Genomic DNA, 21,258 nt, shown 5'->3' on the forward strand with positions numbered 1-21,258 from the left:
CTATATATGGTCCCCATTCTGTATGGAGAGCTCTCAGCTCTGCCTATATATGGTCCCCATTCTGTATGGAGAGAACTCAGCTCTGTTTATATATGGTCCCCATTCTGTATGGAGAGCTCTCAGCTCTGTTTATATATGGTCCCCATTCTGGATGGAGAGCTCTCAGCTCTGTTTATATATGGTCCCCATTCTGTATGGAGAGCTCTCAGCTCTGTTTATATATGGTCCCCATTCTGTATGGAGAGAACTCAGCTCTGTTTATATATGGTCCCCATTCTGTATGGAGAGCTCTCAGCTCTGTTTATATATGGTCCCCATTCTGTATGGAGAGAACTCAGCTCTGTTTATATATGGTCCCCATTCTGTATGGAGAGCTCTCAGCTCTGTTTATATATGGTCCCCATTCTGTATGGAGAGCTCTCAGCTCTGTCTATATATGGTCCCCATTCTGTATGGAGAGCTCTCAGCTCTGTCTATATAAGGTCCCCATTCTGTATGGAAAGCTCTCAGCTCTGTCTATATATGGTCCCCATTCTGTATGGAGAGCTCTCAGCTCTCTCTATATATGGTCCCCATTCTGTATGGAGAGCTCTCAGCTCTGTCTATATATGGTCTCCATTCTGTATGGAGAGCTCTCAGCTCTGTCTATATATGGTCCCCATTCTGTATGGAAAGCTCTCAGCTCTGTCTATATATGGTCCCATTCTGTATGGAGAGCTCTCAGCTCTGTCTACATATGGTCCCCATTCTGTATGGAGAGCTCTCAGCTCTGTTTATATATGGTCCCCATTCTGTATGGAGAGCTCTCAGCTCTGTCTATATATGGTCCCCATATGGTTCCCATTCTGTATGGAGAGCTCTCAGCTCTGTCTATATATGGTCCCCATATGGTTCCCATTCTGTATGGAGAGCTCTCAGCTCTGTCTATATATGGTCCCCATATGGTTCCCATTCTGTATGGAGAGCTCTCAGCTCTGTCTATATATGGTCCCCATATGGTTCCCATTCTGTATGGAGAGCTCTCAGCTCTGTCTATATATGGTCCCCATATGGTTCCCATTCTGTATGGAGAGCTCTCAGCTCTGTTTATATATGGTCCCCATATGGTCCCCATTCTGTATGGAGAGCTCTCAGCTCTGTCTATATATGGTTCCCATTCTGTATGGAGAGCTCTCAGCTCTGTTTTGTAACTGGTGCTCTCATTATTTGCTCGTATCTATTCAGTTATGGAGGTTTGCAGTTGGACACCCACTCTGCTGTACGATGGACAGTTTAGTTTGAGTTAAATCAGGTCTCTCTCTCTCTGTCCTTCTCCCCTCTCTTATAGGCAGCGTGTGAATTTCAAGTTTTGGGAAGCTAATGTTCACCGTAAAAATGCACCTTGTAATAAAACATTCCATGCATCTGTCTGTCATCACATTTGAAGACCCACCCTCCTACCACAGACACATGGAGAGATCCAGAGAGAACCAGCAGACCCACCCCTCATACCACAGACACATGGAGAGATCCAGAGAGAACCAGCAGACCCACCCCTCCTACCACAGACACATGGAGAGATCCAGAGAGAACCAGCAGACCCACCCCTCCTACCACAGACATATGGAGAGATCCAGAGAGAACCAGCAGACCCACCCCTATAACCACAGACACATGGAGAGATCCAGAGAGAACCAGCAGACCCATCCCTCCTACCACAGACACATGGAGAGATCCAGAGAGAACCAGCAGACCCACCCTCCTACCACAGACACATGGAGAGATCCAGAGAGAACCAGCAGACCCTCCCTCCTACCACAGACACATGGAGAGATCCAGAGAGAACCAGCAGACCCACCCCTATAACCACAGACACATGGAGAGATCCAGAGAGAACCAGCAGACCCACCCCTCCTACCACAGACACATGGAGAGATCCAGAGAGATCTGTCAGGACCTCCCCTCCTACCACAGACACATGGAGAGATCCAGAGAGATCTGTCAGGACCTCACCTCCCAGCTGTATACAAAAGTATACACCTAACACGCATGGTTATAGGCTTGTGTCAGAAATAGAGTTAAAATATATTTCATTTTGAGGTTGCATCCCAATATTACACTTGTTATACATCATAGAAGACTGAAATATAACAACATCGTTTGACATTGAAACACCATACTTTGTGTTTTAATTTGTATTTATTTATGATCAAATATGAAATTATGAAAAATATGAATAACATTACACCCATGAGACCACTAGAGGGCGTGTTGAATCATTTGACTGTAGGAAAGGCTACTTATACTACCTACCAAAACACAAGACCCAGAAGAGGGAGAGTCTCATGACTATCAGTGACTGGTTGTAATGTTATATATTATTTGTTTATTTAACCTTTATTTAACTAGGCAAGTCAGTTAAGATCAAATTATTATTTACCATGATGGTCTACTAAATGACGGGCAGCAACAGGACATCAGCTTTGAATATCCATCACGTGTGTCAGAAGAACACATGCTTTGCCTATTACTTACGCCCAGGTTTCTTCTTCTGGTCAGGAGGACTACTGTGATGTATTAAACTGATGGTGCCAAACATGACCAATATACAGCCAACTCCTGATAAGTGTACATAGTGCATTACAGTTTACCAATGAACATTTTGGAGATTGAAGAATCTTTTGGCGATTGTGTTGCTTTTAATCTGAATTTGTTTGTGCCAGTTAAATGCACACCTTCATGACCGTCTCAAAGCAAATGCTATTAGGAGTTGGAGTTGAGTCCGGAGTGGCTGATGTGACTTTTCCTGTTTTTCTGCATGTTTCAGCCTGCAAGAGAGAGTCATGCTCCCATCTCTCTCTCTCTGTTCTCTGTATGGTGTTGCCAAGCTGACTGTTCTAGAAAATAGTAGATACTGATCTGCTTGACTGTTCCATAACACACAGGGAGTGGTAGGCCACTGTGTGCTGAGGCAGAGTGTAACTTGTGGACGCTGGGTGTCGGGATGCAAGTACAGGGAGTGACTTTAATAATAAATAACACAAGGAACAAAACAAGAAACACGAGTAGCATACAGACATGAAACAGTGAAACAGAAACAATAACACCTGGGGAAGGAACCAAGAGGAATGGCAGATATAGGGGAGGTAATCAGGGAGGTGATGGAGCCCAGGTAAGTCTGATGAGGCGTTGGTGCACCTAACAATGGTGACAGGTGTACGTAATGATGAGCAGACTGGCGACCTTGAATGCCGGAGGGGCAGTATACGTGACACAGAGGCTAAGACCATATTGTATTAATGAGATAGAGGTGGTGGACAGAGGATAAGACCATACTGTAACAATGAGATAGAGGTGGTGGACAGAGGATAAGACCATACTGTAACAATGAGATAGAGGTGGTGGACAGAGGGGCAGAATACGTGACAAGGAGGATAAGACCATACTGTAACAATGAGATAGAGATGGTGGAAAGAGGATAAGACCATACTGTAACAATGAGATAGAGGTGGTGGACAGAGGGGCAGAATACGTGACACAGAGGATAAGACCATACTGTAACAATGAGATAGAGGTGGTGGACAGAGGCTAAGACCATACTGTAACAATGAGATAGAGGTGGTGGACAGAGGATAAGACCATACTGTAACAATGAGATAGAGGTGGTGGACAGAGGTTAAGACCATACTGTAACAATGAGATAGAGGTGGTGGACAGAGGATAAGACCATACTGTAACAATGAGATAGAGGTGGTGGACAGAGGATCAGACCATACTGTAACAATGAGATAGAGGTGGTGGACAGAGGATAAGACCATACTGTAACAATTAGATGGATGTGGTGGACAGAGGATAAGACCATACTGTAACAATGAGATAGAGGTGGTGGACAGAGGATAAGACCATACTGTAACAATGAGATAGAGGTGGTGGACAGAGGATCAGACCATACTGTAACAATGAGATAGAGGTGGTGGACAGAGGATAAGACCATACTGTAACAATGAGATAGAGGTGGTGGACAGAGGCTAAGACCACACTGTAACAATGAGATAGAGGTGGTGGAGAGAGGGGCAGTAAACATGACACAGAGGATAAGACCATACTGTACCAATGAGATAGAGATGGTGGACAGAGCGACAGTAGATGGGCCAAGGTGAACATGCACATTTCCAGATATCATCAGCAGTAATACAATCAGGGCATGGCAGAGGACAGTGAGAGCTCTGCAGTGTTCATTTTTTAAGACATTTGAATGTGCATCAGATCATATTGTACAGCAATTTCATCAGGTAACATACATACAAAGCTGGTGAGAGGTGGTTAGAATATGATGGGAGGCCAAGAGTCTGTGCAACCAATAGAGAGTCAGTCCTGAAAGTGGGAACAAACATAGTCTGTCCCACAGTCGGGTAAACAAGCAAGTCCATAGTCAACAAAGCCTTCAGGAGTCATGAGGCAAATAGCATAAAGATAAGGCTGTGCTCTGTGGTTCTCCCCCTCAATCCTAGTAATCGAGCAGCTGAACAATTACCTGGGTTAACCAAGATTACACATATCCCTTTGTTGACTGTAATATTAACTCATGATACACAAACATTTAGTTAAAATCATTTCATTTAAACTTTATTATACCTTTGTGAGGGTTACTTTGTACACTGCTCAAAAAAATAAAGGGAACACTTAAACAACACAATGTAACTCCAAGTCAATCACACTTCTGTGAAATCAAACTGTCCACTTAGGAAGCAACACTGATTGACAATAAATGTCACATGCTGTTGTGCAAATGGAATAGACAACAGGTGGAAATTATAGGCAATTAGCAAGACACCCCCAATAAAGGAGTGGTTCTGCAGGAGGGGACCACAGACCACTTCTCAGTTCCTATGCTTCCTGGCTGATATTTTGGTCACTTTTGAATGCTGGTGGTGCTTTCACTCTAGTGGTAGCATGAGACGGAGTCTACAACCCACACAAGTGGCTCAGGTAGTGCAGCTCATCCAGGATGGCACATCAATGCGAGCTGTGGCAAGAAGGATTGCTGTGTCTGTCAGCGTAGTGTCCAGAGCATGGAGGCGCTACCAGGAGACAGGCCAGTACATCAGTAGATGTGGAGGAGGCCGTAGGAGGGCAACAACCCAGCAGCAGGACCGCTACCTCCGCCTTTGTGCAAGGAGGAGCAGGAGGAGCACTGCCAGAGCCCTGCAAAATGACCTCCAGCAGACCACAAATGTGCATGTGTCTGCTCAAACGGTCAGAAACTCCATGAGGGTGGTATGAGGGCCTGACGTCCATAGGTGGGGGTTGTGCTTACAGCCCAACACTGTGTAGGACGCTTGGCATTTGCCAGAGAACACCAAGATTGGCAAATTCTCCACTGGCGCCCTGTGCTCTTCACAGATGAAAGCAGGTTCACACTGAGCACATGTGACAGACGTGACAGAGTCTGGAGACGCCGTGGAGAACGTTCTGCTGCCTGCAACATCCTCCAGCATGACCGGTTTGGCGGTGGGTCAGTCATGGTGTGGGGTGGCATTTCTTTGGGCAGCCCTCCATGTGCTCGCCAGAGGTAGCCTGACTGCCATTAGGTACCGAGATGAGATCCTCAGACCCCTTGTTAGACCATATGCTGGTGCGGTTGGCCCTGGGTTCCTCCTAATGCAAGACAATGCTAGAACTCATGTGGCTGGAGTGTGTCAGCAGTTCCTGCAAGAGGAAGGCATTGATGCTATGGACTGGCCCGCCCGTTCCCCAGACCTGAATCCAATTGAGCACATCTGGGACATCATGTCTCGCTCTGGATGCTTTAGTCCAGGTCTGGGAGGAGCTCCCTCAGGAGACCTTGCGCCACCTCATCAGGAGCATGCCCAGGCATTGTAGGGAGGTCATACAGACACGTGGAGGCAACACACACTACTGAGCCTAATTTTTACTTGTTTTAAGGACATTACATTAAAATTGTATCAGCCTGTAGTGTGGTTTTCCACATTAATTTTGAGTGTGACTCCAAATCCAGACCTCCATGGGTTGATAAATTTGATTTAAATTGATAATTTTTGTGTGATTTTGTTGTCAGCACATTCAACTATGTAAAGAAAAAAGTATTTAATAAGAATATTTCATTTATTCAGATCTAGGATGTGTTATTTTAGTGTTCCCTTTTTGAGCAGTGTACATGTCTGTCTGCCTACCTGCCTGCCTGCCTGCCTGCCTGTCTGCAGGTCTGTCTGTCTGTCTGCAGCGCTGTGGTTTACGATGACATCATCAAAGTGTTGTTTGTGAAGATCAAAATAATCCAAAACTCACCACTAGATGTCCTGAGAACTCTTAAAGTACTGCTTGTCCTCCATCTCTCCTCCCTCTCTTTCCTTTCTCCCTCAATGATGATATTGCTATGCCACAGTTTCTGTTTGTTTGTTCATTTGGGCTATGACAGTCAATTACGAATCAGTCTGACAGTATTTTTGACAGTATTTAAATCTGAAGACAGTATGACATGCATCAGAAATGTAGTAGGAAGTTCAGAAGATCATCAGGCAATAATGTACCTACTAATTCCTGAGTCTTATCTTTCACTGATTGGATCCCAATACTTTGTAGCATAAACCATTCAAAAGATAGAGCCACATTTGAAGGAAGAAAACAGAAACAGCTGTTTATTACAACAGCATCTAGCAGCTACCGGATGTTACTGATGTAACCCTGTTTCTATGATCCAAGCAAAAAGGTTCTCTCACAGCCCTATTTTCAAATCATGTGTCCCCATGTAGCGAACCCTAGTTTGGGAAACACTTCACTATGGGCTCTATTTTGGGCTGGCTTTCAGTCAGTGCAATTGTCAAACACATGCTTGGCAATTATAACTTGTTAAAGCAAGCACTCCTCTATTTTCTAACGCTAGGATTGGTAATTGAACTGTTTCATATGATCTCGCGCTGAGGTGGGAGGGCTGGCAATATCTGAGGTGTGTCCTTATAAACTTTGCAGTACTAACATGGTTGGTTATGGTACGGATTCAGAGGAAGCGCATTGGAACGAGAGATTTAGAAAAAACAAATGCTAAATGTTTTTGTACAACAAGCCTATTCTCAATTATATGCATTTATATAAATGATCATGGGATTGGGGTAGGAGAGAGAAAAAACATGGGATATTTATATTTGGTCCCCATTCTGTATGGAGAGCTCTCAGCACTGTTTATATATGGTCCCCATTCTGTATGGAGAGCTCTCAGCTCTGTCTATATATGGTCCCCATTCTGTATGGAGAGAACTCAGCTCTGTCTATATATGGTCCCCATTCTGTATGGAGAGCTCTCAGCTCTGTCTACATATGGTCCCCATTCTGTATGGAGAACTCTCAGCTCTGTCTATATATGGTCCCCATTCTGTATGGAGAGCTCTCAGCTCTGTTTATATATGGTCCCCATTCTGTATGGAGAGCTCTCAGCTCTGTCTATATATGGTCCCCATTCTGTATGGAGAGCTCTCAGCTCTGTTTATATATGGTCCCCATTCTGTATGGAGAGCTCTCAGCTCTGTCTATATATGGTCCCCATTCTGTATATGGAGAGCTCTCAGCTCTGTCTATATATGGTCCCCATTCTGTATGGAGAGCTCTCAGCTCTGTTTATATATGGTCCCAATTCTGTATGGAGAGCTCTCAGCTCTGTTTATATATGGTCCCCATTCTGTATGGAGAGCTCTCAGCTCTGTCTATATATGGTCCCCATTCTGTATATGGAGAGCTCTCAGCTCTGTCTATATATGGTCCCCATTCTGTATGGAGAGCTCTCAGCTCTGTCTATATATGGTCCCCATTCTGTATGGAGAGCTCTCAGCTCTGTCTATATATGGTCCCCATTCTGTATATGGAGAGCTCTCAGCTCTGTCTATATATGGTCCCCATTCTGTATGGAGAGCTCTCAGCTTTGCCTATAAATGGTCCCCATTCTGGATGGAGAGCTCTCAGCTTTGCCTATATAAGGTCCCCATTCTGTATGGAGAGCTCTCAGCTCTGTCTATATATGGTCCCCATTCTGGATGGAGAGCTCTCAGCTTTGCCTATATATGGTCCCCATTCTGTATGGAGAGCTCTCAGCTCTGTTTATATATGGTCCCCATTCTGTATGGAGAGCTCTCAGCTCTGTTTATATATGGTCCCCATTCTGGATGGAGAGCTCTCAGCTTTGCCTATATATGGTCCCCATTCTGTATGGAGAGCTCTCAGCTCTGTTTATATATGGTCCCCATTCTGTATGGAGAGCTCTCAGCTCTGTCTATATATGGTCCCCATTCTGTATGGAGAGCTCTCAGCTCTGTCTATATATGGTCCCCATTCTGTATGGAGAGCTCTCAGCTCTGTTTATATATGGTCCCCATTCTGTATGGAGAGCTCTCAGCTCTGTTTATATATGGTCCCCATATGGTCCCCATTCTGTATGGAGAGCTCTCAGCTCTGTTTATATATGGTCCCCATTCTGTATGGAGAGCTCTCAGCTTTGCCTATATATGGTCCCCATTCTGTATGGAGAGCTCTCAGCTCTGTTTATATATGGTCCCCATTCTGTATGGAGAGCTCTCAGCTCTGTCTATATATGGTCCCCATTCTGTATGGAGAGCTCTCAGCTCTGTTTATATATGGTCCCCATTCTGTATGGAGAGCTCTCAGCTCTGTCTATATATGGTCCCCATTCTGTATGGAGAGCTCTCAGCTCTGTTTATATATGGTCCCCATTCTGTATGGAGAGAACTCAGCTCTGTCTATATATGGTCCCCATTCTGTATGGAGAGCTCTCAGCTCTGTTTATATATGGTCCCCATTCTGTATGGAGAGCTCTCAGCTCTGTTTATATATGGTCCCCATTCTGGATGGAGAGCTCTCAGCTCTGTCTATATATGGTCCCCATTCTGTATGGAGAGCTCTCAGCTCTTTTTATATATGGTCCCCATTCTGTATGGAGAGCTCTCAGCTCTGTCTATATATGGTCCCCATTCTGTATGGAGAGCTCTCAGCTCTGTTTATATATGGTCCCCATTCTGTATGGAGAGCTCTCAGCTCTGTCTATATATGGTCCCCATTCTGTATGGAGAGCTCTCAGCTCTGTTTATATATGGTCCCCATTCTGTATGGAGAGCTCTCAGCTCTGTCTATATATGGTCCCCATTCTGTATGGAGAGCTCTCAGCTCTGTTTATATATGGTCCCCATTCTGTATGGAGAGAACTCAGCTCTGTCTATATATGGTCCCCATTCTGTATGGAGAGCTCTCAGCTCTGTTTATATATGGTCCCCATTCTGTATGGAGAGCTCTCAGCTCTGTTTATATATGGTCCCCATTCTGGATGGAGAGCTCTCAGCTCTGTCTATATATGGTCCCCATTCTGTATGGAGAGCTCTCAGCTCTTTTTATATATGGTCCCCATTCTGTATGGAGAGCTCTCAGCTCTGTCTATATATGGTCCCCATTCTGTATGGAGAGCTCTCAGCTCTGTCTATATATGGTCCCCATTCTGTATGGAGAGCTCTCAGCTCTGTCTATATATGGTCCCCATTCTGTATGGAGAGAACTCAGCTCTGTCTATATATGGTCCCCATTCTGTATGGAGAGCTCTCAGCTCTGTCTATATATGGTCCCCAATCTGTATGGAGAGCTCTCAGCTCTGTCTATATATGGTCCCCATTCTGTATGGATAGCTCTCAGCTCTGTCTATATATGGTCCCCATTCTGTATGGAGAGCTCTCAGCTCTGTCTATATATGGTCCCCATTCTGTATGGAGAGCTCTCAGCTCTGTCTATATATGGTCCCCATTCTGTATGGAGAGCTCTCAGCGCTGTCTATATATGGTCCCCATTCTGTATGGAGAGCTCTCAGCTCTGTCTATATATGGTCCCCATTCTGTATGGAGAGCTCTCAGCTCTGTCTATATATGGTCCCCATTCTGTATGGAGAGCTCTCAGCTCTGTCTATATATGGTCCCCATTCTGTATGGAGAGCTCTCAGCTCTGTCTATATATGGTCCCCATTCTGTATGGAGAGCTCTCAGCTCTGTCTATATATGGTCCCCATTCTGTATGGAGAGCTCTCAGCTCTGTCTATATATGGTCCCCATTCTGTATGGAGAGCTCTCAGCTCTGTCTATATATGGTCCCCATTCTGTATGGAGAGCTCTCAGCTCTGTCTATATATGGTCCCCATTCTGTATGGAGAGCTCTCAGCGCTGTCTATATATGGTCCCCATTCTGTATGGAGAGCTCTCAGCTCTGTCTATATATGGTCCCCATTCTGTATGGAGAGCTCTCAGCTCTGTCTATATATGGTCCCCATTCTGTATGGAGAGCTCTCAGCTCTGTTTATATATGGTCCCCATTCTGTATGGAGAGAACTCAGCTCTGTTTATATAAGGTCCCCATTCTGTATGGAGAGAACTCAGCTCTGTTTATATATGGTCCCCATTCTGTATGGAGAGCTCTCAGCTCTGTCTATATATGGTCCCCATTCTGTATGGAGAGAACTCAGCTCTGTTTATATATGGTCCCCATTCTGTATGGAGAGCTCTCAGCTCTGTTTATATATGGTCCCCATTCTGTATGGAGAGAACTCAGCTCTGTTTATATAAGGTCCCCATTCTGTATGGAGAGAACTCAGCTCTGTTTATATATGGTCCCCATTCTGGATGGAGAGCTCTCAGCTCTGTCTACATATGGTCCCCATTCTGTATGGAGAGCTCTCAGCTCTGTCTATATAAGGTCCCCATTCTGTATGGAGAGCTCTCAGCTCTGTCTATATATGGTCCCCATTCTGTATGGAGAGCTCTCAGCTCTGTTTATATATGGTCCCCATTCTGTATGGAGAGCTCTCAGCTCTGTCTATATATGGTCCCCATTCTGTATGGAGAGCTCTCAGCTCTGTTTATATATGGTCCCCATTCTGTATGGAGAGCTCTCAGCTCTGTTTATATATGGTCCCCATTCTGGATGGAGAGCTCTCAGCTCTGTCTACATATGGTCCCCATTCTGTATGGAGAGCTCTCAGCTCTGTTTATATATGGTCCCCATTCTGTATGGAGAGCTCTCAGCTCTGTTTATATATGGTCCCCATATGGTCCCCATTCTGTATATGGAGAGCTCTCAGCTCTGTCTATATATGGTCCCCATTCTGGATGGAGAGCTCTCAGCTTTGCCTATATATGGTCCCCATTCTGTATGGAGAGCTCTCAGCTCTGTTTATATATGGTCCCCATTCTGTATGGAGAGCTCTCAGCTCTGTTTATATATGGTCCCCATTCTGTATGGAGAGCTCTCAGCTCTGTTTATATATGGTCCCCATTCTGTATGGAGAGCTCTCAGCTCTGTTTATATATGGTCCCCATTCTGTATGGAGAGCTCTCAGCTCTGTTTATATATGGTCCCCATTCTGTATGGAGAGCTCTCAGCTCTGTCTATATATGGTCCCCATTCTGTATGGAGAGAACTCAGCTCTGTTTATATATGGTCCCCATTCTGTATGGAGAGCTCTCAGCTCTGTTTATATATGGTCCCCATTCTGTATGGAGAGAACTCAGCTCTGTCTATATATGGTCCCCATTCTGTATGGAGAGCTCTCAGCTCTGTTTATATATGGTCCCCATTCTGTATGGAGAGCTCTCAGCTCTGTCTATATTTGGTCCCCATTCTGTATGGAGAGAACTCAGCTCTGTCTATATATGGTCCCCATTCTGTATGGAGAGCTCTCAGCTCTGTCTATATATGGTCCCCATTCTGTATGGAGAGAACTCAGCTCTGTCTATATATGGTCCCCATTCTGTATGGAGAGCTCTCAGCTCTGTCTATATATGGTCCCCATTCTGTATGGAGAGCTCTCAGCTCTGTTTATATATGGTCCCCATTCTGTATGGAGAGAACTCAGCTCTGTCTATATATGGTCCCCATTCTGTATGGAGAGCTCTCAGCTCTGTCTATATATGGTCCCCATTCTGTATGGAGAGCTCTCAGCTCTGTCTATATATGGTCCCCATTCTGTATGGAGAGCTCTCAGCGCTGTCTATATATGGTCCCCATTCTGTATGGAGAGCTCTCAGCTCTGTCTATATATGGTCCCCATTCTGTATGGAGAGCTCTCAGCTCTGTCTATATATGGTCCCCATTCTGTATGGAGAGCTCTCAGCTCTGTTTATTTATGGTCCCCATTCTGTATGGAGAGCTCTCAGCTCTCTCTATATATGGTCCCCATTCTGTATGGAGAAAAATTTGTAAAATATCCTGGTAAGCCAACTATTCATAATGTGATGAGTAGATTAGATAATTTAGGCTAATAATACAACTCAATCACTGTTTGTGTTAAAAGACTGCAGTGTTCAATGCATGGCTGCCCCTGTATTGGCGTAGAGGAGGCCTAAGCTATAAGCTATGTCAGGTACGTTTCTTCTCCTTTCTTTCTGTGTTTATAAACACATTTCATGCAATTCTATGACACTTTATATGACTGGAGACATTAGCAGAATCTTTTATAATCTGACAAAAATGACAAGATGGAAATATATAGACCTATAGTATAGACCTATAGGCTACGGCTGACTCTGATAAACAGATATAAAAACGACCTTGTCTGCACGCATCTAATTTTGGCCTATGAAAAGGGGAGACACAAATTGCACAATATGTGACGTCCCTCCCACTCTGTCTGCTGGAATCTCCTGTTTGGTAGTCTGCTTGTTGCAGAAGGCCAATGGGCAGAGCTGGGAGGAACGTCAGCTGATGTGGTGCACCTGGACAGAGTTGGCCTGTAGGCTATAAAGGGTGGCCACATCAGCCAACGCTCTCTCTCTTCCTTGACTGGCAGGCTAGCTTCCACCACCTTTAGTGTTTTTTTTGTCTGTTTTCACAATACAACACCCTCTCCTGTCTCCACTCATGAACACACTGCACACACTACTGATCCTACAGACGCCCACAGCTTGGTACATGTTTGTCGTTGTTGTTATTTAGTTGAATAAATGTATGCCTTTTTGAAGTTAAGCGTGGTCTCCCTTTGTTGTCACGAGCTATGAACCTGGTCATAACAACTATGACATCCATCTAACCTGGAAGAGGAAATTATTTTCCAAAAACAAAGTTTGAAGTGGCATTGACCCAATGATAAAGAGTGAATTTGCACAGAGAACACTCATTTGGGATATGGACAATGGTGCCAGTAAGATAGGCTATTGTTTTCTCAAGTTGACAATTTTGACGGCTACAAGACACTTTAGATTATTTTCATTGTCTTCTTCTACAGCAATAATCATTTTCAGTTGTCCCGCGATGAAATTGGGAGTTGAGGAGAGAAAATATAGATATATATTCAAACTGTACAACCAATCATTGACAATAAATGTACTATTGCGAGGTTGAATGAATGGGATTGAACGTTGATGAATCATTTCCTGTAGGCTAGCACTAGCAGTAGCAACTTTCACGTGTCAAGGTCAATCAAAATCAAAATGTCATCTCAGAAAATAATATCAGATTTTTTTGATCCCGGTCGACAAGCAAAAACAAACTGCAACCACAGCAGCCCAAAGGGATAAAGACCCTGGGACTGCTGCATCTACTACCTGCTGCATCTACCACCTGCAGCAGTCTACCCGTGCCCCCAGCCGTGCACGGGCCCCACCAATGTCAATGATGATGTCAATAAAACATTGATTGATGATGTCAATAAAACATTGCCAGCCTCCACGGAGCAAGATGTCAACCTCAACCCAACCAGCGACTGCTGCAACAGCTCTACGTTAGCCAGGCCCCACGCGGAGCATCCAAGGCCTACTACTGCACCCATAGAGAAAACAGGAAAAAATATCAACCTATTGGAGTATATTGAAAGAGGGCTCTTTCAGCACAAAACATCAGATTTTAGCTGCAATATTGTGCAGATTTTTTAAATGATTGTTCAGAATTGATGAAAGGGCCATTCTAAATTGTTAAACTGGCTGGATCTGGTCCGTGGGCCTCCAGTTGAATAACCCTCCCATACATCATCCCCACGTACTCAGCACTTGTTTGAATTGGTTGCCTACAGACCCAGATTATTGATTGAGGTCATTTTTGTTATGGTCTGTTTATATTTTTGTTAAATTGGAATTTGTAATTAAAACCCATTGAAAATATTGAGTGTCATAAATTTATTTGTTTTTGTTTTTACTGAGCTACTCAAAACAGAAAGAGATTCGAGGTAAGCCCTGCCGCTTCAGTGCTGCTATGGGAAAAGTTCCCCCTAGAGATGCTTGAGGGAAACATGTTCACACACTTCTGGCATATACTTGCTACTGAGCCACCATGTACTAAGATAGTTTAGCTCAATGACAAGAGTGTGCAAAGCTGTCAGCAAGGCAAAGGGTGGCTACTTTGAAGAATATCAAATATAAAATAGATTTTGATTTGTTTAACACTTTTTTGGTTACTACATGATTCCATATGTGTCCTGTCATAGTTTTGATGTTTTCACTATTATTCTACAATGTTGAACATAGTACAAATAAAGAGCCTTGAATGAGTAGGTATGTCCAGACCTTTGACTGGTACTGTAGGTATTCTGAAGATCTGATGATCAAGAAGTGTCAAATCAAGGGTGAATGTAGGCTAAAGAACCCTACTTGTCAGAATGATGTTACATTATGAACTCTTATTCAACCATTCTACTCTACTTCTAAAAAGATTTACCTTGAAAGATGTCACGATGACATCATAAATAAATATGAATATGTTTTATGGACAGGGAGGACCTAATCTTAGATCAGCACTCCTGCTCTGATGCGTTGTAGATACGGGTCTGTAATGTTCTAGAATTTTGTGTGAATCATTTCTCATATTTCCCCCTTTCAGAGTTATAACATTACAATTGCATAGCTAATAGCCTATGTGTTTGTAGATGGACTGAGGTGAATGTGTTACTCCAGCCCAGCCATGGTGAGAGGTGTATGGGGAGAGAGGTGATCGGGCCGTTTGTTTAAGGGGTGCGTACTGGCGGCAGAGAAGTCAGGCGCAGGAGGGCAAAAACTGATTTACAACAGTGCAGTTTAATAAACAAAACCACCGTAAACAGAACAATAAATCAATGGGTACAAAACCCGTTACACACCAGCATAACGTGCACAAGCACTACAATAAACAATTACCGGACAAGAACATGGGGGGAACAGAGGGTTAAATACACAACATGTAATGATGGAATTGAAACCAGGTGTGTGGACAAGACAAAACAAATGGAAAAGGAAAGGTGGATCGATGATGGATAGAAGACCGGCGACGCAGACCGCCGAACACCGCCCGAACAAGGAGAGGAACCAACTTCAGCGGAAGTCGTGACAGTTTGCCATAGAAACATCAGCTTTTCTGTGTTTGAATTTATTTGAATTTATTATTCATTATGAATTGTGTTACATACTGTAGGAGTATGTAACACATAATCCATAATTAATAATAAATAAATACAAATTAAAACACAGAAAATCTGGTGTTTAAATGGCAAACGGTATTGTTACATTTCAGTCTTCTGTGATGTATATAAAGTGTAATATTGGGACGCAAACTCAAAATTGAATACATTTGAACTCTATATCTGATATGATTCTGATGTCTTCTTCTTTTTTAACCTCTATGGGATCGGTGTCCCTATACAAAGACGGTTGTTGCTAACGTGCGCTGATTTGTATGCAGCACAAGACCCAGAAGAAGGAGAGTTGATTCTCATAACTATAAGTGACTTGCTGTGCTTTTCTGATGCTGGGGAGAAAAAGGACATCAGCTTGGAATATCCATCACATATGTGTCAGAAGAACACATGCTTTGCCTTTTACTTACGCCCAGGTTTCTTCTTCTGGTCAGGAGGACTACTGGGATGTATTAAACTGATGGTGCCAAACATGACCAATATACAGCCAACTCCTGATAAGTGTGCATAGTGCATTACAGTTTACCAATCAACATTTTGGAGACTGAAGAATCTTTTGGCGATTGTGTTGCTTTTAATCTGAATTTGTTGGTGCCAGTTAAATGCACACCTTCATGACCGTCTCAAAGCCAATGCTATGCCAACATTAGGAGTTGAGTCCAGAGTGGCTGGTGTGACTTTTCCTGTTTTTCTGCATGTTTCAGCCTGCATGAGAGAGTCATGCTAAAAGAATGCAGAGAAAGGACCACCACAAGATACAGCAAGCACAGATACACAAGATACAGCAAGCACAGACTAACACAATCCATATGTTACCTTGACAACAGGGACACACCCTATCTAACCCTCCCCACACACACACACACACACGCCCGCGCACATTCACACACATACACACTATCACTGATCTCATGGTGATTTGAACACACCCAGACCATACTGTAACAATGAGATAGAGGTGGTGGACAGAGGATAAGACCATATTGTAACAATGAGATAGAGGTGGTGGACAGAGGATAAGACCATGCTGTAACAATGATATAGAGGTGGTGGACAGAGGCTAAGACAATACTGTAACAATGAGATAGAGGTGGTGGACAGAGGATAAGACCATACAGTATCAATGAGATAGGTGATGGACAGAGGATAAGACCATACCGTAACAATGAGATAGAGGCGGTGGACAGAGGATAAGACCATACTGTAACAATGAGATAGGTGGTGGACAGAGGATAAGACCATACCGTAACAATGAGATAGAGGTGGTGGACACTGATTAAGACCATACAGTACCAATGAGATAGGTGGTGGACAGAGGATAAGACCATACTGTAACAATTAGATAGAGGTGGTGGACAGAGGATAAGACCATACTGTAACAATGAGATAGAGGTGGTGGACAGTGTATAAGACCATACAGTACCAATGAGATAGAGGTGGTGGACAGAGGATAAGACCATACTGTAACAATGAGATAGAGGTGGTGGACAGAGGCTAAGACCATACTGTAACAATGAGATAGAGGTGGTGGACATAGGCTAAGACCATACTGTAACAATGAGATAGAGGTGGCGGACAGAGGATAAGACCATACTGTAACAATGAGATAGAGGTGGCGGACAGAGGATAAGACCATACTGTAACAATGAGATAGAGGTGGTGGACATAGGATAAGACCATACTGTAACAATGAGATAGAGGTGGTGGACAGAGGCTAAGACCATACTGTAACAATGAGATAGCGGTGGTGGACAGAGGATAAGACCATAATGTAGCAATGAGATTGAGGTGGTGGACAGAGGCTAAGACCATACTGTAACAATGAGATATAGGTGGTGGACAGAGACTAAGACCATACTGTAACAATGAGATAGAGGTGGTGGACAGAGGATAAGACCATACTGTAACAATGAGATAGAGGTGGTGGACAGAGGCTAAGACCATACTGTAACAATGAGATAGAGGTGGTGGACAGAGGCTAAGACCATACTGTAACAATGAGATAGCGGTGGTGGACAGAGGATAAGACCATAATGTAGCAATGAGATTGAGGTGGTGGACAGAGGCTAAGACCATACTGTAACAATGAGATATAGGTGGTGGACAGAGACTAAGACCATACTGTAACAATGAGATAGAGGTGGTGGACAGAGGATAAGACCATACTGTAAAAATGAGATAGAGGTGGTGGAAAGAGGCTAAGACCATACTGTAACAATGAGATAGAGGTGGTGGACAGAGGCTAAGACAATACTGTAACAATGAGATAGAGGTGGTGGACAGAGGATAAGACCATACTGTAACAATGAGATAGAGGTGGTGGACAGAGGATAAGACCATACAGTATCAATGAGATAGGTGATGGACAGAGGATAAGACCATACTGTAACAATGAGATAGAGGTGGTGGACATAGGATAAGACCGACCATACTGTAACAATGAGATAGAGGTGGTGGACAGTGACTAAGACCATACTGTAACAATGAGATAGAGGTGGTGGACAGAGTGGGAGAGATGAGCCATGAAGCAAAAAACTGTATTGAATCTCTAACTGATCTAAATGTGTTCTCTCTCTGGGGAGTATTAAGATGTAACTGAATAAAATGGTATTTCATTCAAGCAACATCATCCCATCTTTTTCATCCATAGATCTATTCTTCCAAACATTCTAGTGTGTACTCTTGTCACCCCTCTCTACATCTGTGTTCAGCATCTTTGGTATAGATTTCTGTGAATGAGATCCGTGTGTTAAAGCAATAAGAAAAACATTCTATGTGATCCATGTCTATTTTATCATGTTGAATTCAAAGATGAGGACTCAAAGACATCATGCCTAAACTCCAACCCCCTCCCTCCCTCCCTCCCTCACCATAGGCTACACACACTCATAATCAGATGGGCGTGGCCTGTTCTCCATAAACTCCAGAACAATCTTTCCCACAGCTCTTGCGCAGTAGATTCAGCATCATTGGTATATATTCAACATCATTGGTATATATTCAGCAGTACGCTACTTCCCCACCCTGTTTTGTTAGCGTCTCTCCACTGTTTGGTAAGTAACCAATCTCCACTTATTCTACTATTACTATTGGTGTCTTTGGTTTAACAGAGGAGGTTATCTAGTGTAATAAACACAACTGTAACAACTGTTTCCAAGTGTGACTAGCTACTGATCTGTCTCGTCCGGCAAACTTGTAGGCTATAATGTTCATTAGTCTTCGCTTGCTTTGATTCAAAAATCAGTTCTTCTATGGTTTGTTATGCAGGATGACAGGACATACTATTTACTGATGAAGACATAATGTAGTCTATCTATACCTAAACCTTTTCATGTTTCATTTGTAGGCTATAATGTTTTTGTTTTAGAACTCTGTTAGACCTCCTCCGGTTCATGTCATTTATAGGCATTACTCACCAATTATCATCAGCCTGATTTCTCTACACTGAACTGTTGCAAAACCCTTTCCTCTCCTGTCACACCCCTTTCCATCCCCATCTCCCCAAACTTTCACACTTATGATGATGTGTCACATGGTCAAGCTATGACAGAGGTTAAAGGAAAGTCTACACAGCATGATAGGTTGGATGTTACCAAAGAAAGTGGGAGGCACCAAAAGAAAGAGGAGGGGTCTGAGGTAGAAGGAATGTGTAAAGGAGTGGAAGATCACAGTTTAAATGCCAGGAAGTAACACCAGCCAAAGACTGCTTACAGAGACAAAGAAAGTCAACTCCCATCCTCCCTAAATGTTCATTGTTAATTTGTTTTCTGCAAAGGGATAGCTCACCATTAGTCAACATTTTAGTGATATCAAGACACTCACTGTACTGAGTATATATCTGCTACTGTAACTTACACCTCCTCCCTCTATCTCCCCTCCCCTCTCATCTACCCCTCCCTCTCATCTCCCTCCTCCCTCTATCTCCCCTCCCATCTCCCCCTCCCTCTATCTCCCCTCCCCTCTCATCTACCCCTCCCTCTATCTCCCCTCCCCTCTCATCTCCCTCTTTCACCCCTCCCCTCTCATCTCCCTCTTTCTCCCCTCCCCCCTCATCTACCCCTCCCTCCCTCCCTCTATCTCCCCTCCCATTTCCTCCTCCCTGTATCTCCCCTCCCCTCCCATCTCCCCCTCCCTCTATCTCATCTCCCCTCTCATCTACCCCTCCCTCTATCTCCCCTCCCCTCTCATCTCCCTCTTTCACCCCTCCCCTCTCATCTCCCTCTATCTCCCCTCCCCCTCATCTACCCCTCCCTCCCTCCCTCTATCACCCCTCCCCTCCCATTTCCTCCTCCCTGTATCTCCCCTCCCCTCCCATCTCCCCCTCCCTCTATCACCCCACCCCTCCCATCTCCCCCTCCCTCTATCTCCCTTCTCATCTCCCTCCTCCCTCTATCTCCCCACCCCTCCCATCTCCCTCCTCCCTCTATCACCCCATCCCTCCCATCTCCCCCTCCCTCTATCTCCCCTCTCATCTGCCTCATCCCTCTATCTCCCCTCCCCTCCCATCTCCCCCTCCCTCTATCTCCCCTCCCATCTCCCTCCTCCCTCTCTCCCCTACCATCTCCACCTCCCTCTATCTCCCCTCCCATCTCCACCTCCCTCTCTCCCCTCCCATCTCCCCCTCCCTCTATCTCCCCTCCCATCTCCACCTCCCTCTCTCCCCTCCCATCTCCCCGCTCCCTCTCTCCCCTCCTCAGTGTATCCTTCTCTGCAGCCATGCCGTCTCAGTTGGAGAGTTCCATGGAGTCCCTGATCACGGTGTTTCATCGCTATGCCGACAAGGACGGTGACTGTAACACACTGAGCAAGAAGGAGCTGAAAGAGCTGATGCAGACAGAACTGGCCAGCTTCCTGAAGGTAACACTGACATCCCTCTCTCTCTCTCTCTCTCTCTCTCTGTTTTTATCTTACTGTCCCTCTATACTTTCCCTGTATTTCTTGTCCCCCTTTCACTTTCTTTCAAATTCTTACTTGCAATGATCGCCTACACTGGCCAAAACCTGGACAACGCTGGGCCAATTGTGCGCCGCCCTCGGGGGTGTCTGTAGTGACGCATCTAGCACTGAGATGCAGTGCCTTAGCCAGCTACGCCACTCGGGATTTCTCTCACTCACTCACTCACTCACTCACTCACTCACTCACTCACTCACTCACACTTACTCTCTTCATCTCCTTCATCTCTCCTTCCCTCTCAGTCCCAGAAGGACCCAGCTGCCATAGACAAGATAATGAAGGATCTGGACCAGAATGGTGATGGGAAGGTGAGCTTCGAGGAGTTTGTCTCTCTGGTGGTGGGCCTCTCCATCGCCTGTGAACAGATCTTCCAGCTCCACACCCAAAAGGTTGCTGCTAAGAAGTGAGGGAGGACAGGACAAGGAGAAAGAGAAGCAGAGATGGATGCTTTTCTATATGTCATTTTGCTTTTCTATACGTCAAATAAGTCATTTTATAACTAAGTCTTACTGTTGTGAATAAACACTGGCTTTCCCACTCTGTATCTCTGTTTGTCACATTTGTTGTATTTGGCCTGTAATTTGTCCCGTACGTGTAAGACAGAATAGACAGTGTCAGTCACGATCCATCCATCCTCAGTTTTCTCCTATCACAGACATTAAACTCTGTAACTGTTTTAAAGTCACCATTGGCCTCATGGTGAAATCCCTGAGCAGTGTCCTTCCTCTCCACCAACTGAGTTATAAAGGACACCTGTATCTTTGTAGTGACTGGGTGTATTAATACACCATCCAAAGTGTAATTAATAACTTCTTGCTCACAGGGATATTCAATGTATTTTTTATTTCTACCCATCTACCACTCGGTGACATTCTTTGCAAGGCATTGGAAAA

At 44.4% G+C, this 21,258-nt stretch overlaps 1 protein-coding gene and 1 long non-coding RNA gene across 2 annotated transcripts; both read left to right on the forward strand.

Annotated features, from left to right (window-relative positions):
• The first annotated feature begins 2,954 nt into the window (after positions 1 to 2,954).
• LOC118945294 lies at positions 2,955 to 17,390 on the forward strand. Its single transcript, XR_005040410.1, has 2 exons — positions 2,955 to 3,993; positions 16,849 to 17,390. It is a non-coding gene; the product is annotated as an uncharacterized LOC118945294 (long non-coding RNA).
• Positions 17,391 to 18,311: 921 nt separating this feature from the next.
• Positions 18,312 to 20,909, forward strand: LOC118936617 (protein S100-A1-like). The gene is made up of 3 exons (XM_036967704.1): positions 18,312 to 18,465; positions 20,110 to 20,269; positions 20,608 to 20,909. Exons 2-3 carry the CDS (start codon positions 20,129 to 20,131, stop codon positions 20,770 to 20,772), a joined length of 306 nt encoding a protein of 101 aa, XP_036823599.1. The 5' UTR covers positions 18,312 to 18,465; positions 20,110 to 20,128; the 3' UTR covers positions 20,773 to 20,909.
• Positions 20,910 to 21,258: the final 349 nt, after the last annotated feature.

This window comes from Oncorhynchus mykiss, chromosome 3 (genome assembly GCF_013265735.2).
Source record: "Oncorhynchus mykiss isolate Arlee chromosome 3, USDA_OmykA_1.1, whole genome shotgun sequence".
NCBI lineage: Eukaryota > Metazoa > Chordata > Actinopteri > Salmoniformes > Salmonidae > Oncorhynchus > Oncorhynchus mykiss.

What these genes read in the sequence shown, in the direction of transcription:
- LOC118936617 (XM_036967704.1), top strand. Translation starts at nt 20,129, where the DNA reads ATGCCGTCTCAGTTGGAGAGTTCCATGGAGTCCCTGATCACGGTGTTT. An exon ending in AACTGGCCAGCTTCCTGAAG is followed by an intron (nt 20,270 to 20,607) that starts GTAACACTGACA and finishes CTTCCCTCTCAG; the next exon opens with TCCCAGAAGGACCCAGCTGC.